This window comes from Myxine glutinosa, chromosome 7, assembly GCF_964187855.1.
Source record: "Myxine glutinosa chromosome 7, kmMyxGlut1.1, whole genome shotgun sequence".
Lineage (NCBI taxonomy): Eukaryota > Metazoa > Chordata > Myxini > Myxiniformes > Myxinidae > Myxine > Myxine glutinosa.
The window spans coordinates 156,672,986-156,688,216 of NC_136267.1; the positions used below are offsets into that span (position 1 = coordinate 156,672,986).

Genomic DNA, 15,231 nt, shown 5'->3' on the forward strand with positions numbered 1-15,231 from the left:
TTCTTTTCCATAAGTGGTTGTTTTTATTACGCATTTGCTTCCATTACAGTTCAGAGTGCTCGTGGTAGGCCAAAGATGGCAAACAACTGGCAATTGAAGCAAGCCGAGAACACCGCGTTGAAAGATCACAAGTGTGGATCACAAGTTGGAAGATCACAATCAAGAGGTCACAAGCATGGATGGAAAGATGAGAATTTCCCTTGGAACCTACCGGGTGTGAGTAGGACAATTGAGGTGACAATGAGGGAGCAGACGAAGATGATGACCAGCAAGGCGATGGCCATACCCTTCCAGTTTTGGTTGTTTGTCTCTCCTGTGGATAGTTCCTGTCACAAACACAGAAATAAAGCAATTGTTTGGAACCACACTATGATAGATAGAAAACCTCCTAATAAGAAGGCCTAGCTGTATGTACAAAGTCCATTTTTAACTCAACTGGACTACCGTCCCCTTGAGTTCATCACATACTGAACCCTCCGGCGTCCGTCGTCGTCGTATGTCGTCTGTTGTCCGTTAACTTTTCGACGTTAACACTCCAGCGTCCACAAATATCAACGGATTCTGATCAAACTTGACATGCAGCATCCTTACCCCAAGGACCGGGTTGGTATTACATTTCAGCCCGATCCGTTGAAAAATGGCGGACTTAGGCGACCATTTTGTTTTTGGTCATGAAAACGACGTTAACACTCTAGCGTCCACAAATATTAACAGATTTTGATCAAACTTAGAATGTTTAACCCTTACCACACAAGGTAGTTTGCTGTTACATTCCAACCCGATCCGTCACAAAATGGCCGCCATAGGCCGCCATATTGTTTTCAGCTCCGAAACGACGTTAAGACTTTAACGTCCACAAATATTTATGGATTTTGATCAAACTTGGTGTGTGAGACTCTTACCACACAAGGTAGGTGGCTATCGCATGTCAACCCGATCTGTCACAAAATGGCCGCCATAGGCCGGCATAATGCACTTGCGACGTTTTGTGGGCATGTTCACTGGGACATGATGTGGGGGTGGGTGACTTTGACAGCGAATTACACCCGTTTCTTTTTATCTACACAACTATATTTCTGCAACATTGTTGCAAAGTGTAACATTGTATCAATTGTAAAACAAGGACAAGCATAAGGATACAAGGACCTTAAAATTATTACACAAGGTTGTTGGCTTTTCATTTAAGTCAAATCTAGTACAGACAACTGACCTACTTTAAAGTTGTCCAGTCAGTTCAGTTGAGTTCTGCTTCCCTGGAAGCTCTAGTTATTTATGCAAGTCCAACGTTTGCCAGTGGATGCCCCCTCACAACATGGCAGATAGACCATGTGCAGCTGGCGTCATCAGGTGATGTAACTGCGGAACTGTTCTCGAGATTATATGGAAGCGGCAATTGCTGCGATGCTCAATTTACAAACCCAGTTGTGCTAATCAAATACTTGTGCCTGTTTGTTGTGTCTGATCGTTTAATTATCGTAAAAACGTGCGTCTACCCCCAATCCTGTACCTGCAAGACCCATATGTGTGTACAGGTATATCTGATCTTGTATTACATATCTAGGGGATATGGAATGACATGCAGCTTCCCCCGTACAGCCGTACTGTATCAATCTGTGCGTATGTGTCTCACTTAGGTATATCTATTGTTTTTTTCTCTTCAATATCAGTCATACTCATTGTCTACTCACTTCGCGCCCTCCATTACATTCCACTTTCTCTCACTGACAGCAATAATATAAAAACGCAGAATAATTTGGGTAAGGTGTCTTGGAAGACCTTAGTCAGACACAAAAGCGTCCTCCGCCACCCGGCTTCAAGGCAAACTCTGCTCAAGACAGAAATTAATACAGCAACACCTGCCAGTCATCAGCATGCGACACCATTCTAACAAAAACAATGTCAGAGGCAACATAATCGAGGGTTTCAGCATACCTTGACAAGGTAATTATACAAGAATCCGACATTGTACAGCGACGAAGACAAAAGACTAATACGCAGGGCCTGCTGGATATTTCCGATGGCAGTGGGAACAAATATCGAATTATCTCTTGACGTAGGTGCACATATCTTCCAAAGGCTTGTGAACGTATGTCAATTAGCCAATAGGTAAATGCTTTTCACCCAGGTGAGACGAAGTGTTGCTTCAAGGGTGAATTTTTTCTTGAAAGAGACGAAGAGCATTGTCAATTTGACTCTGTAAAGTAGAGCCCAGACTGATGAGAGTTCAGGGACATTATAGATGTCTGTAAGGTTTGCAAATGTATGCACACTCTTTGTTTTTTGTTGTGCACCGCTCCTTTCCTGTTCCATCTCCAGGAGCTGCATGACGTCATCACCGGGCACCGAGGGGGACCCGGCGATGACACGCGCTGAAAGGGAGTACTCAGTTTTCACTCCGGTTTCTTTCTTTCTTTCTAGTTTGTTTGTCCGCGCTATATCTCAGCCATCCTTCGAGCTAGTAAGCTGGAATTTGGGCACAATAGTGAGCACGTTCTTTGCCATAAACGGTATTTTTTTAATCAACTAATTGATTAGTTACTTAATTATTATCGATTAATTAAGTACTTATTTATTTCCTTTCTCATCTGTGCTATATCTCAGCCATCCTTCGAGCTAGTAAGCTGGAATTTGGGCACAATAGTGAGCACGTTCTTTGCCATAAACGGTATTTTTTTTATCAACTAATTGATTAGTTACTTAATTATTATCGATTAATTAAGTACTTATTTATTTCCTTTCTCATCTGTGCAATATCTCAGGCACTCTTTGAGCTAGGAAGCTGATATTTGGAAACGACAATGACCAACTGATTTTGCTGTAAAGGGTATTTTTTATGTATTGATTGAATTAATCAATTAATTATTTATTGATTAATCCATTAATCAATTAATTATTTAATATTTTCAATTAATTGATTAATCATTTAATTTTCTGAAATTTACAGCTTCGGATGAAACACTGGTGGTTTCGGTATGCCATTAGCCGATTGATTAAGAAATTAATTATTTTACGATTATTTTTTATTTCTTTTAATTATGCAATTAATCAATCGATTATGGTACACCTCTCCCTCCCAATACCGTCTCCATGTGCTGCACGGGGCAGCATCGCCAGGCACTGAAGATGCCCCGGCGATGCCACGTGCAGGAGGATATGTTTTTTATTTATTTGGCATCGAGGCTGTGTAATTTGCATGTATCTGTCCTCGCTTGTTGTTGTTTTTTTGTATATGTAATCGGGGCTCGTGGAAGGTCTAGTACTAGTACACTCAATGGACTGGGATGCAACAGTACAAAATGATCGGTTGAGAGAGAGGGGAAAACAACAACAACAACAACAACATAGTTAAAGGCCAAGATATAGGTATGCTTGGCCAAACAATGGGTGTGGGGAGGAATGAGGGGCAGGAGATGATGCATCGGGTGGACAAGATGGATGCAGACGAAAACTCTCAGGAGGGAAAAATGGACATTTTGTGAAGAGAGTAGAGCAAGTCAGTGAGCCATGTGTGATGTTGGCCTTGGATGCCATAAGCAGAGAGTTTGGAGAGTAAGGCAGGATGCCAAATTGTTTTGCATAAAATAAAATCTGTAAACAGCCCAAGAAACATGTGCCAGTTTAGGCCCACCTTCAGGCTCATCGAAAGAAACTTGTACATATATGCAGTATAACAGGGCAAGGACATTGGGAAGGACGTACGAGACGATAAGGAAACAAATAATTAAATTATATATGAACTTGCATCATGATGTGGGTGCTAAGAATATTTATCTCTTCTATGAGTCTTGATTTCTCAAATATTGCCAACAGGAAAATGTCTAATGTCCTTTCAACCTTATTGTGAGCATAATACATGGCCACTACTCGGTGTTGGACAAAATTGGAACTGGTTAACACTTTCTATCCACAACAAAGCATATGCATCCAGTGTTCATTATCCTCCGTGGATGTCCATGACAATTTTTGTCTGGGTCAAGTGGAAATACTTGATAATTAAAAGCTCAACATTGTAATATCAAATGAAGGTATCACTTGTGAACTTTGTGATCATTACGCATTTATAAGAATTCTGCAAGTCCAATTATTTTTCCAATTCCTATGCAATCTGATATAATTTTGAATGATTGCAGCTCCACCATTCATGGAGCTTCATGGAGCTACCATGGATGTTATTGAATAACAAGGATTCGACAAAACAAGGTGGCCAATCCTCTGCTCAATAAAAGGAGAAAAAGACATAAAATGTCATAGTCCCCGTGGTTTTAGCAATTTTGCTGTATGGAGTGATAGGCCGCCAGTCGGCTATCTTTGGTCGGATTACAAATCAAAATTTTCTGCATGTGTATACTCTCATGTATTGCCATTGTGCCAAGTTTGAACAAAATCAGTCCATGCATGGCCGAGAAATGGTTGGGGACACGTTTAAGGAACGAAATGGCTGCCAGTCGGCCATCTTGGATCTGATCTCAAAAATAAACTTCCTCTCTCATCTGAAGTCGTTTCTTCTTGATTTATTCCTGAAGGCATCGCTATGCTGCTCATGCAGTGCCACCTCCATGACTTCCCTCCTATGGTGAAGGCATAAAAGTGGTATTTGGCAAGGGTACTGAACTTTTCTTTTCTTTTCTTTTCAAAATTTACTTGTGCATATCTTCATATTTATCAATGGCCTATTCTTTTCACAACATGTTCTGCATGTTAAATGTTAAATGCCTCGACCCTAGATATTAACAGCGTGTTAAATGGCCACAAAAGATGTTAAATGCCCACTTCTTCTTCTTCTTCTGCCACACCAGGTGCTTCCATGCTTCGACACATGCCTTGGCATTTTCGTTAAAACATGCCTGGCCACTCAAGGTGCATTTTTGTTTGAGGATCCCACAGGTGCGACATCGTCTGGGGATACTCTTGGCAGTCACATATCGTCGGGGGTCGTTGCTGTATCCCTACTTATTTAGGGATACCCTGCAGCATCCTACCCCAACACGCAGATGGTTAAGACGCCGCCATTCTTGCCAGGGCTCGTTCGATCCTGCGAGCACTCTGTGGGCTGCAGCTCCAGCCTGGCAGTGTCGGAATCACCTATCAGGATTTTGCGCCACATTTGGATCTTTGTGGAAACAGGGTCCACCGATGAGGAAACTCTTTTTCGACTTCAGCCTGCTACGCAATGGCAACTGATTGTAGAGTAGATGTCTGTCGCTGTGCTTTATTACCCTCGCCAGAGGAGAGGTTATTGCATTTGAGTCTGTTTGTCTGCTTGTTTGTCTGTTTGTTTGGCTGTTTGTCTGTTTGTTTGGCTGTTTGTCTGTTTGTTTGTTTGTTTGTCGCACAGAATAAATATGATTTATTGATGAGGAGTCTGCAATGGTTCAAATTATCATATGCAGCCAACAGATCTACTCGTACAACCAATGCCCACAAGAAAACTTCAGATAACAAAATGGCGAGATTATTTTTTCCACCGCACTCCGCAATACATCGCTGCAGGATTGCTGGTTGTAGTTTTTATTGTATTTTATCTCCAGATGCTTTGCTTTGCGCCTTTGCTCGAGTCCACCATCCTGTAGTTCTTCCATCGTAGAAGGACTGCAGAGGGGAGGGTGACGAGGATCATCTGCTTCTTCTTGAATTTGGAGCCACCACATGAAGGTGATCATCTGCAGCTCCTCACTCAAGATCAAAGCACTGCCTAGGATATATCCACAAAATCCACACACTAAAACTACTCTCTAAAGCAGCTTGGGACAACACAAAGAATCACTGCTAACAACCTACCAACAGTTCATCCGGACTACCATCAATTATACAAGCCCTAGTCCAGGCCACCACTCCTTCAGACCGTAATGCATACAAAAACTTCAAAAAATACAAAACAAAGCTCTCGGGTTTGCAGTACCGGGACAGGTTTCACAAAATCTACAAACATAGCCCACTCATACTCATTTTGCCAACCTCAGAGGGATGACAGGCTGAGTCAGCTCAGTTGGTATGATTTAACAGCACGACAAGGGCTTGAACTCAAGACCCTAAGATCTAAAGTCGGCCACCTTAACCGTTAAGCCAACACCAGGGCCGGGTTGATAGAAGCCCGGATAAGCACTATCCTGTGGATAAATCACGTACAGTGTCTGGTGGATAACATTTACACACAGGATAGGTTCTGTTGCTCAAAGCCTGGATAACCTTATCCGCTGAATAAATTGGTGATTTTTCCGTTTAACTTTATCCAGTCTCTTCTGGGCAGAATAACGCCTTATTGGCGGTTAGTGGTGCGCATGTAGGTTTGTCCAATTCAAAATGGCAGACGATACAGCGTTGTTCGACATTTGCTGGAAGAACGTATGAACGTCGACACATGTAGGTCCCTTGTGTCATGTACGGATGTGCAAACATGTTGATCCAATGTGTCGTGTACGGATGTGCAAACATGTTGATCCAATGTGTCATTTACGGATGTGCAAACATGTTGATCCAATGTGTCATGTATGGACATGCAAACGTGTTGATCCATTGTGTCATGTACGGATGTGCAAATGTGATCCACTACACATTGGGTAACTAACCAATGTACAGATTATTATTATTATTATTTTTTTTGTATACAAGATCGAGGCTCGTGAAAGAGCTAACATTACGCACACAAAAAGTCAAACCGACACATAAAACAAAAAATAAGGGGAGCGGTAGACAAGATGGGAAGAGAGGGGGAAGGACGGACACAAACACAACATTTGAGAGCAGTGACATCGAGAGAACTGTGGGAGGGAGATGGCTTGGGGGGCGGTGGGAGAGGTATTAAACATATGGACACTGCAAGGACTTCCAGGAAAGAAGTTGGAATTTCAAAAAAGTGTATCTGGGGTGAATTAGCGGAGGTAGAAAAGATCAAGGTTTTGGATGGGGGAAGATAATAGATGGTGGTGAATAGCTGTTTTAAACACCTGGAGGGAGGAGTGGGATTGAAGGGAATGGGGAAGTTTGTTCCAGAGGTGGGAGAAAAGGGGAATGAAGGAGTGAAGGTGAGCAGAGAGCCTAGATTTTGACAGCTTAACCATAAGAGGCTGGCTGGCAGATCTTGTGCGACCTGTAGGATTATTTGGGGGACAGAGCACAGAGAGAGCTGGGGGAGCAAGGCCGGAGAGGAGTCGGTAGAAGACAGAAAGACCACCAACCTGCCTGTGGTGAGTGAGTGAGAGGCCTTCGGAGTTAGCTTCATCGCAGGAGATTCCAATGATTCTGAAAGCTTTGGTTTTATCAGCGTGAAGCCGAGCTCGGTGTGAGGCAGGAGCACCAGCCCAGAGGGGGGAACAGTATTCCATTGAGCTGCGGATGAAAGCCTTGTATGTGGAGGAGCTCAGGTGTGCCAAGGAAGGACTTCACATGACGGAGGATTCCCAGTCGGCGACTAGCTTTGGAGGCCAGCTTGGCAATGTGGTTTTCCCAAGAAATATCATTGCAGATAGTGAGACCCAAAAGCTTGAGCGACAGAACTACTTGGAGAGGATTGTTGAGAAAGTACATGGGAGGGTTGTCCAGTCGGTCTTTTCTGAAAGACATCGTGAGAGTGTGAGATTTGTCAGGATTGAAAGACATGTTCCTCTTGTTTGACCACTCTGTGAGTTTGTTCAAGTCTGCAGAGTGTGAGGAGGCTGCAGACTGCCGATTTGAGGGAAGAGGAATGGAGCGGCAGAGAGTGGAGTCATCAGCAAAGAGATAGAGAGGATTTTCCAGAGAGTCGGAGAGATCATTGATGAAGACCAGAAAAAGCACAGGGCCCAGAACACTACCTTGGGGAACTCCAGCCTGAACAGGAAGGGGAGATGACAGAAATCCATTCAGGGCCACACGTTGACTACGACCAGAGAGGAAGTCCACAAGCCATGCATGGAGATTTCCATGGATAACGTAGGAGGAGAGTTTTGTGAGCAGAGCGGGTGCCAGACCGTATCGAAGGCACGTGATATGTCAAGGGAGACAGCTCTGATTTCCTGTTTGGCATTGAGGATCTCCATCCATTGTTGAGACAAATCGTCCAAATCGATGTCCATTGGATAACATTCGACCATATGTCAATCTAGACTGTAACCACGCCTTTTCCAAGCCTTATCCGGAGGATAACTATCCTCCCCTTATCCAGCCTTTCAACAACCGTGGACTATCCTCGGTTAGTTATCCATTAGATAACCAATTTAAACACAGGATATTTCTTATTTTCCAACTTTCGAGCAGCCGGAAACTGTGATAAAACAATTATTGACTTGTGTTCTGCTTTCACAGAGCATTTATGGTGAAGGAAGTACCTATCTTCCCCCATCTAAAACCTTGATCCTGAGATTGCAACATCATCAAATTGAGATTGTAACCTTTCTAGAGTATTCAGGACTGCTGAAACAGCTTCCTGGTTGAGGAAATATACACTGGGTAGTTTGACAATATTCCTTATCAATACAATTGTAGTTGGCAAACCCTTAACGACAGCAAACTCATAAAGAGGACAGTTTATAGTCAGGTCGAGAATGGAACCTATTACTTTTACACAGCTCAAAGGTAAGTAGCTACCTTTGCACCATTTTGCCAAACCTCATTAACATTAAGCTGTGGAACACATCATGACACTTATTATAAAGGCAGCAGGGGCGTCAATATCACAGCAGGTACTTCTTTCCAAATTAACCACCTGCTTTTTATCAACTGTTTAGCCATATTAGAAAACAAAGGTTAACAAAAGGCTGTGATTAAAATGTGCTTTTGAGGTAGGATCAGGGGTGAGTTCGCTTCTGAGATACCAGTTTGCAATAAAGCCTCTGCCTCTGTAGCGAATAAGGTGCACGAGTGAATCTGAGAAGCTGGGAAATCCTACTTCAACTAAGTAAAATATCTCAGCACAAAAGTAGAAGCATACTTTTGGGGTAAACATCATGACTGTTAATATTTGGGATATCTCTGGACATGGATCCGTGCACCTGCTTTATGAATCCATGTCCTTTCCTTTAATTTCACTCACCCTACATCCCTCATTCTACCTGAGTGTTTATACCTCCTCCACGAAAGGTAAAGGATGGAGGTTATTTTTTCACCCCTGTCTGCTTGTCTGTTTGGTATGACGAAAATTTAACATTTTCATCATACAACGGTCTGTGTCGTTTGTTTGTTCATCTGTGAGTGTGATAACTCACGAATGCTTTCAGCTATCTTAGTCAAACTTTACCAGAGGATTCTGAAGGGTAAAAGTGAGGATGTCAATGTTTTTTGACTATATAGGTCAAAGGCCAAAGGTCAAGGTTCTCTCGTTTGTCTTGGTGATGTATTAGCCATTCTTTGAGCTCGGAAACGGAAATTTGGGCATAATAGTGAATACGTGCTTCGGCAAAAACGTTATTACTCCCACCAGGGAGTAATGCATTCGATCTTGTCCGTCCGTCCGTGTGTGTGTGCGTGTGCGTGTGTGTGTGTGTGTGTGTGTGTGTGTGTGTGTGTGAGTGTGTGTGTGAGTGTGTGTATGTGTGTTCGTGTGTTTGTGTGTTTGTGAACAAGATATCTGGAAAAGTTCTGAACGGATTTGGATGAAAGTTGGTGAGATGATTGCCCTTGGGATACGGAAGAATTGATTAGTTTTTGGTGAAGCTCAGGATATTATTCCGGATCCAGGAATTTTTTGAAGGATTTTTTTACCATTGGAAGATAGGGCTCAGCAGCGGCCACTCACGGCGGGAGTATGCGCTCTACTGAGTGGCGTTCTAGTTTTTTTTGTTTTTTTATTCATCAATTAATTGATTAATTACTTGATTATTATCGATTTATTAAGTACTTATTTATTTTCTCTCTAGGCAATATCTCAGACACCTTTAGAGCTCGAAAGCTGATATTTGGACACCACAGGGACCAAGTGATTTAGCTGTCAATGTTATTTTTGATTTATTGATTAATCAATTAATTGATTAATTATTTAACTTTTCGATTAATTACTAAATTTTCAAAAAGTTACATATTCGGATGAAACGGTAGCGGTTTAGGCATGCTATTGACCAATAGATTAAGAAATCAATTATTTCATGATTATTATTTATTTATTTTAATTACACAATCAATTATTGATTCTTTCAATTTTTGTCATACCTGTCAGGCTACCTTCCGGCTGACGTCCTTTCTTGCATGTTTCTTTGTTTTTCTGTGAGTGTGATAACTCACAAACGCTTTCAGCTATCTTCGTCAAACCATACCAGAGAATTCCGAAGATCAAAAGTGAAGCTGTCAAAGTATTTTGACTACAGTATATAGGACAAAGGTCAAGGTTTTCTTGTTTATTTGTCCGTGCGATATCTCAGCCATCGTTTGAGCTGGGAATCTGAAATTTGGGCATAATAGTGAGCAAGCACATTGGCAAAAACTGTATTTATGTTTTGGTCAATCAATCAATTCATTATTATCGATTTATTAAGTACTTATTTATTTCCTTTATAAACTGGCAATACCTCAGGCACCTTTTGTGCTATGAAGCTGATATTTGGACAGGACAGTGACCAAGTGATTTGGTTGTAAAGGATATTTTTGATTTATTGATTAATCAATTAATCGATTAATTATTTAATTTATAATTTAACTACTTAATTAATTTTCAAAGAGTTACAGACTCGGATAAAAACGTTGGTGGTATAGGTATGCTATTAGCCAATTGATTAACAAATTAATTATTTTCGATTATTACTTATTTATTTTAATTACATAATTAAACAATTATTCAATCAATTATTGATTCTCTCCATTTTAGTCATACCTGTCAGGCTTAGAACCAAACGTTCTTTCTTATCTGTCTGTCTGTCTTTCTGTCTATTGGCTTGTGAACAGGATATCTCACAAAGTTGTGGACGGTGTCACAAAATTTGGTGGTGAGGTTGGGTATGTGACAAGGACGAAATGATTAGCTTTTGGTGAAAATCTTGATCTGGATCTGGATGTCAGAATTTTTTAAGTGATTCTTCACCATTGAGAGATAGGGTAAAAACCGATATACAGTACAGCGCGATATCTCAAAAAGGTGTTGACGGATTCGGACAAAACTTGGTTGGTGTATGAGAAGGATGAATCCACACGACTTTGGTGAAGATCCGTATCCGGATACGAGAAAAAAAAAAAGAGTGAGTCTTTACCATTGACGATGGTACAAAAAATAATATATAGCATGATACTTCAAAAAGTTGTGGACGACTTATTCCAAAAGTAGGTGGATAAGTTGGTTAGGCAACAACAACAAGCTGATTAGCTTTTGGTTCACGTCTGAATCCAGATCTGGCCTATCAGTGGGATACAAAATAAATTGTTCAGCCTGGTGGAGGTATGCACTCTACCGAGTACCGTTCTAGTATACCTATTTTTCCATCGGTTGGTTCCTCTCAATCTCTCATTGTACCCACTTTATGAAATTTTATTCATCGACGACACATTTTTGGAAACATGTCAGCAAGGATTTTAAAAGGCACACTAAAACTGGCAAAGGAATTAAGTGGTTAAGAAGGGAATCAATAGTGTTGGTAACATCAGTGAATTCAAACATGAGAATTATGTTATTGGAAAAGTGAATGAATGCGTTTTAAACTAAATATTCATCTGAAATCTAACCTTCCCTAAGTGATTCGATAAACCAACGATCTCGGTTGAAATTCAAAAAGTAATACTTGGGTTTGGCACTCCAGTCCGTCCTGTGACCTTTTCCCCGTGATGGAAACAGTTTGATGGTGGAGTGGGTAAAGCATTTGTGCATCGTCTTCATTCGTATAGATTCAATTACTGGGGCTGCTCAAAACTTGCCCCAGAGAGGAGATGGGCACACGACCTTTCTATTTCCCATAGAAACACCACTATGGCATCCGTGAGGTTATGGAACACCCACCAGAAAAATATTGCAGGTTTACGAAGGAGTGTGCACACCCTGTGCATGCGTTGCTTACATGGCAAGGATATTATGGGACAAAAGACAAAGCACAGTACAATTAATTTGCCCATATAGAACACGATGACATGTTTAAAATAAATTCTGAGTTATGGGTCAAACAGTGTGGAGAATGTGTGTTCTATAATCTTTAAGTGTAGAAGGAAGGGATGTTTTAGTTTTAAAATGGTTTATGCCAGCCCTGTATTTTTTTGCTTAACTTGGTGTTTTTCTCTGTGTTTCATTTATTTTATCCACAAACCATCATTGGAAGTGAATATATGATATTACTGGTTAGACTCTCATGTAGAACACAATATGTGTGGAACACAATCATCTGGCCTGACTGAGCTTCACCAAGAACCATGTGAACACTAAATGCGAACGATATTTGGCACAGAATGATGTATGATGTTGCCCCAAATTGCCCACCAATGAAGAAAGTTCTGGTATATCTACTATATAAGAGCTATTTTTTTTTTTTTTTTTTTTTTTTTTGTATACAAGATCGAGGCTCGTGAAAGAGCGAACATTAATCACAGAGAAAGACAAACCGACACATAAAACATATAACATCGGGAGCGGTAGACAAGATGGGGAGAGAGGGGGAAGGACACAAACACAACATTTGAGAGCAGGGACCGAGAGACATGGAGACATCTGAGATCTGAGAGAGGGCGAGGGCTTTGGGGGGGGGGGGGGGCATGGGAAGGGGGCGGTGGGAGAGGTATAAAACATATGGACACTGCCAGGACTTCCAGGAAAGAAGTTGGAATTTCAAACAAGGTGGATCTGGGGTGAATTAGCAGGGGTAGAAAAGATCAAGATTTTGGATGGGGGAAGATAAGAGATGGTGGTGAACAGCTATTTTAGAGACCTGGAGGGAGGAGTGGGATTGAAGGGAGTGAGGGAGTTTGTTCCAGAGGCGGGAGAAAAGAGGAATGAAAGAGTGAAGGTGAGCAGAGAGCCGAGATTTCGGCAGTTTAACCATCAGAGGGTTGCTGGCAGATCTTGTGCGACCTGTAGGAATATTTGGGGGACAGAGCACAGAGAGAGCTGGGGGTGCAAGGCCAGAGAGGAGTCGGTAGAAGACAGAAAGACCACCTACCTGCCTGCGGTGAGTGAGTGAAAGGCCCTCAGAGATAGCTTCATCGCGGGAGATTCCAATAATTCTGAAAGCTTTGGTTTCAACAGCGTGAAGCCGAGCTAGGTGTGAGGCAGGAGCACCGGCCCATAGGGGAGAACAGTATTCCATTGAGCTGCGGATGAAAGCCTTGTATGTGGTGAGGAGCTCAGGTGTGCCGAGGAAGGACTTCGCACGACGGAGGATGCCCAGTCGGCGACCGGCTTTGGAGGCCAGCTTGAAAATGTGGTTTTCCCAAGAAAGATCATGGCAGATAGTGAGACCCAAAAGCTTGAGCGACAGAACTTCTTGGAGAGGATTGTTGAGAAAGTAGATGGGAGGGTTGTCCAGTCGATCTTTTCGGAGAGACATTGTAAGAGTATGAGATTTGTCAGGATTGAAAGACATGTTCCACTTGTTTGACCAGTCTGTGATTTTGTCCAAGTCTTCAGAGAGTGAGGAGGCTGCAGACTGCCGATCTGAGGGAAGAGGAATGGAGCGGCAGAGAGTGGAGTCATCAGCAAAGAGATAGAGAGGATTTTCAAGAGAGTCAGAGAGATCATTGATGAAGACCAGAAAAAGCACGGGGCCCAGAACACTGCTTTGGGGAACTCCAGCCTGAACAGGAAGAGGAGATGAGAGAAACCCATTCAGGGCCACACATTGACGACGACTAGAGAGGAAGTCCGCCAGCCATGCGTGGAGATTTCCATGGATACCAAAGGAGGAGGGTTTGGTGAGCAGAGCGGGGTGCCAGACCGTGTCCAAGGCACGTGATATGTCGAGGGAGACAGCTCTAATTTCCTGTTTGGCATTGAGGACCTCCATCCATTGTTGAGACAGCAGAAGCAGCATGTCCAGAGTGGAGTGACCTGGTCTGAAACCAAATTGATGATCAGAGATCAAGCCATTGGAGAAGAGGAAAGATTTCATATCCGAAGCAATGATGGATTCCATGACTTTGCTGATAATTGGGAGAAGGCTGATTGGTCTGTAGTTGCTAGGATCTGTTTTTTGCACCTTTTTTGTGCAAAGCGGTGATGTTGGCTGATTTCCAAGCAGATGGCAGTTGACCTTGAGCAAAAGAGAGGGTGAAGAGAACAGAGAGAGGGTGAGATAGAGCGGCAGAGCAGGATTTTAGGACCCGTGGGCTGATGCCGTCGGGTCCAGTTGCAGAATCAGAGTCGAGGGTTGACAGAAACTTTTCCACCTTGTCAGGAGGAAAGGACACGGAGTCCAGGAGCAGCAGGGTACGACTGGGTATGGTGGGTACAGAGAGGGATGGGTTTGGGACACAAGATTTAGAGGCAAACACAGAGTTGAGGCATTCAGCTTTTTCACGTGCGGAGTCAGCTGTGTAGCCGTTTGAGGTAAGGGAGGGGATGGAGGGGGAACAAACACCAGAAACGGATTTGACCAGACGCCACCAGGATTTGGAAGAGGGAGACAGATAAGAGAGTTCGGTCTTGAGAACGGAGAGATATTGTTTCCTGGCTCTCCTGAGGGTGGACACACACTTGTTTTGGGCTTTGTGAAAGGAAATGAGATTTCCTTCCGTTGGATTTGCTTTCCAGGAGACGAAGGCAAGTTGTTTCTGGGCAACAGCCTCACCACAAGATTCCGTGTACCATGGACGGGAGGAAGGGTATGATAACTGAAGACGAGATGGGATAAATCTGTGCATGAGAGAGAGCAATTTACTTTGGAAGAATTCCCAGGATGAGTTGATGTCAGAGGTGGTAGAGATGGGAGACCAGTCCAGATGATTGATGGCTGCTTGAAGACCATGCCAGTTGGCCTGAGTGAAATGCCAGACTCGTCGACGCTGAGCAGGCTCCCTGAGGATGGTCAGAGAGATGTCCACTTTAACAAGGACATGATCAGATGATCCGATTGGAGCAGAAGAAGAGCAGCAGACATTTTCAGGGAAGTTAGTCATAACCAAGTCCAGAAGAGAAGATGTTCCGTTGACTGAGATCCGGGTCGGGAAATTGACAGATTGTGTCAGTCCCAGTGAGTCGCAGAAGTCCTTTGCTGAGGAGCCAGGGCTGGTGAGAGTGGTACCCACACCCAGCCAACTGGCATGATGACAGTTGAAATCACCACATATGACGAAGAGAGAGTTGGGATGAGTAGATAGAAGTTGGTCCATATTATCAGACAGCGAGATGTAGATGGA

General features: G+C 42.8%; 2 protein-coding genes across 3 annotated transcripts in view; both read right to left on the reverse strand.

Annotated features, from left to right (window-relative positions):
* The window catches only part of LOC137431766 (inactive dipeptidyl peptidase 10), a 707,001-nt gene that overhangs the window by 413,052 nt on the left and 278,718 nt on the right, over positions 1-15,231 (reverse strand). For both annotated transcript variants that reach the window (XR_010985336.2, XM_068123461.2), the window contains exon 2: positions 212-326. Coding sequence is in view for 1 of the 2 variants with exons in the window: in XM_068123461.2 (XP_067979562.2) it covers positions 212-326 (115 nt within the window). In the remaining variant the exon portion in view is untranslated. The remainder of the gene's footprint in view (positions 1-211; positions 327-15,231) is intronic.
* Positions 1-15,231, reverse strand: part of LOC144892876 (uncharacterized) — a 305,686-nt gene that overhangs the window by 215,085 nt on the left and 75,370 nt on the right. The window lies entirely within an intron of this gene.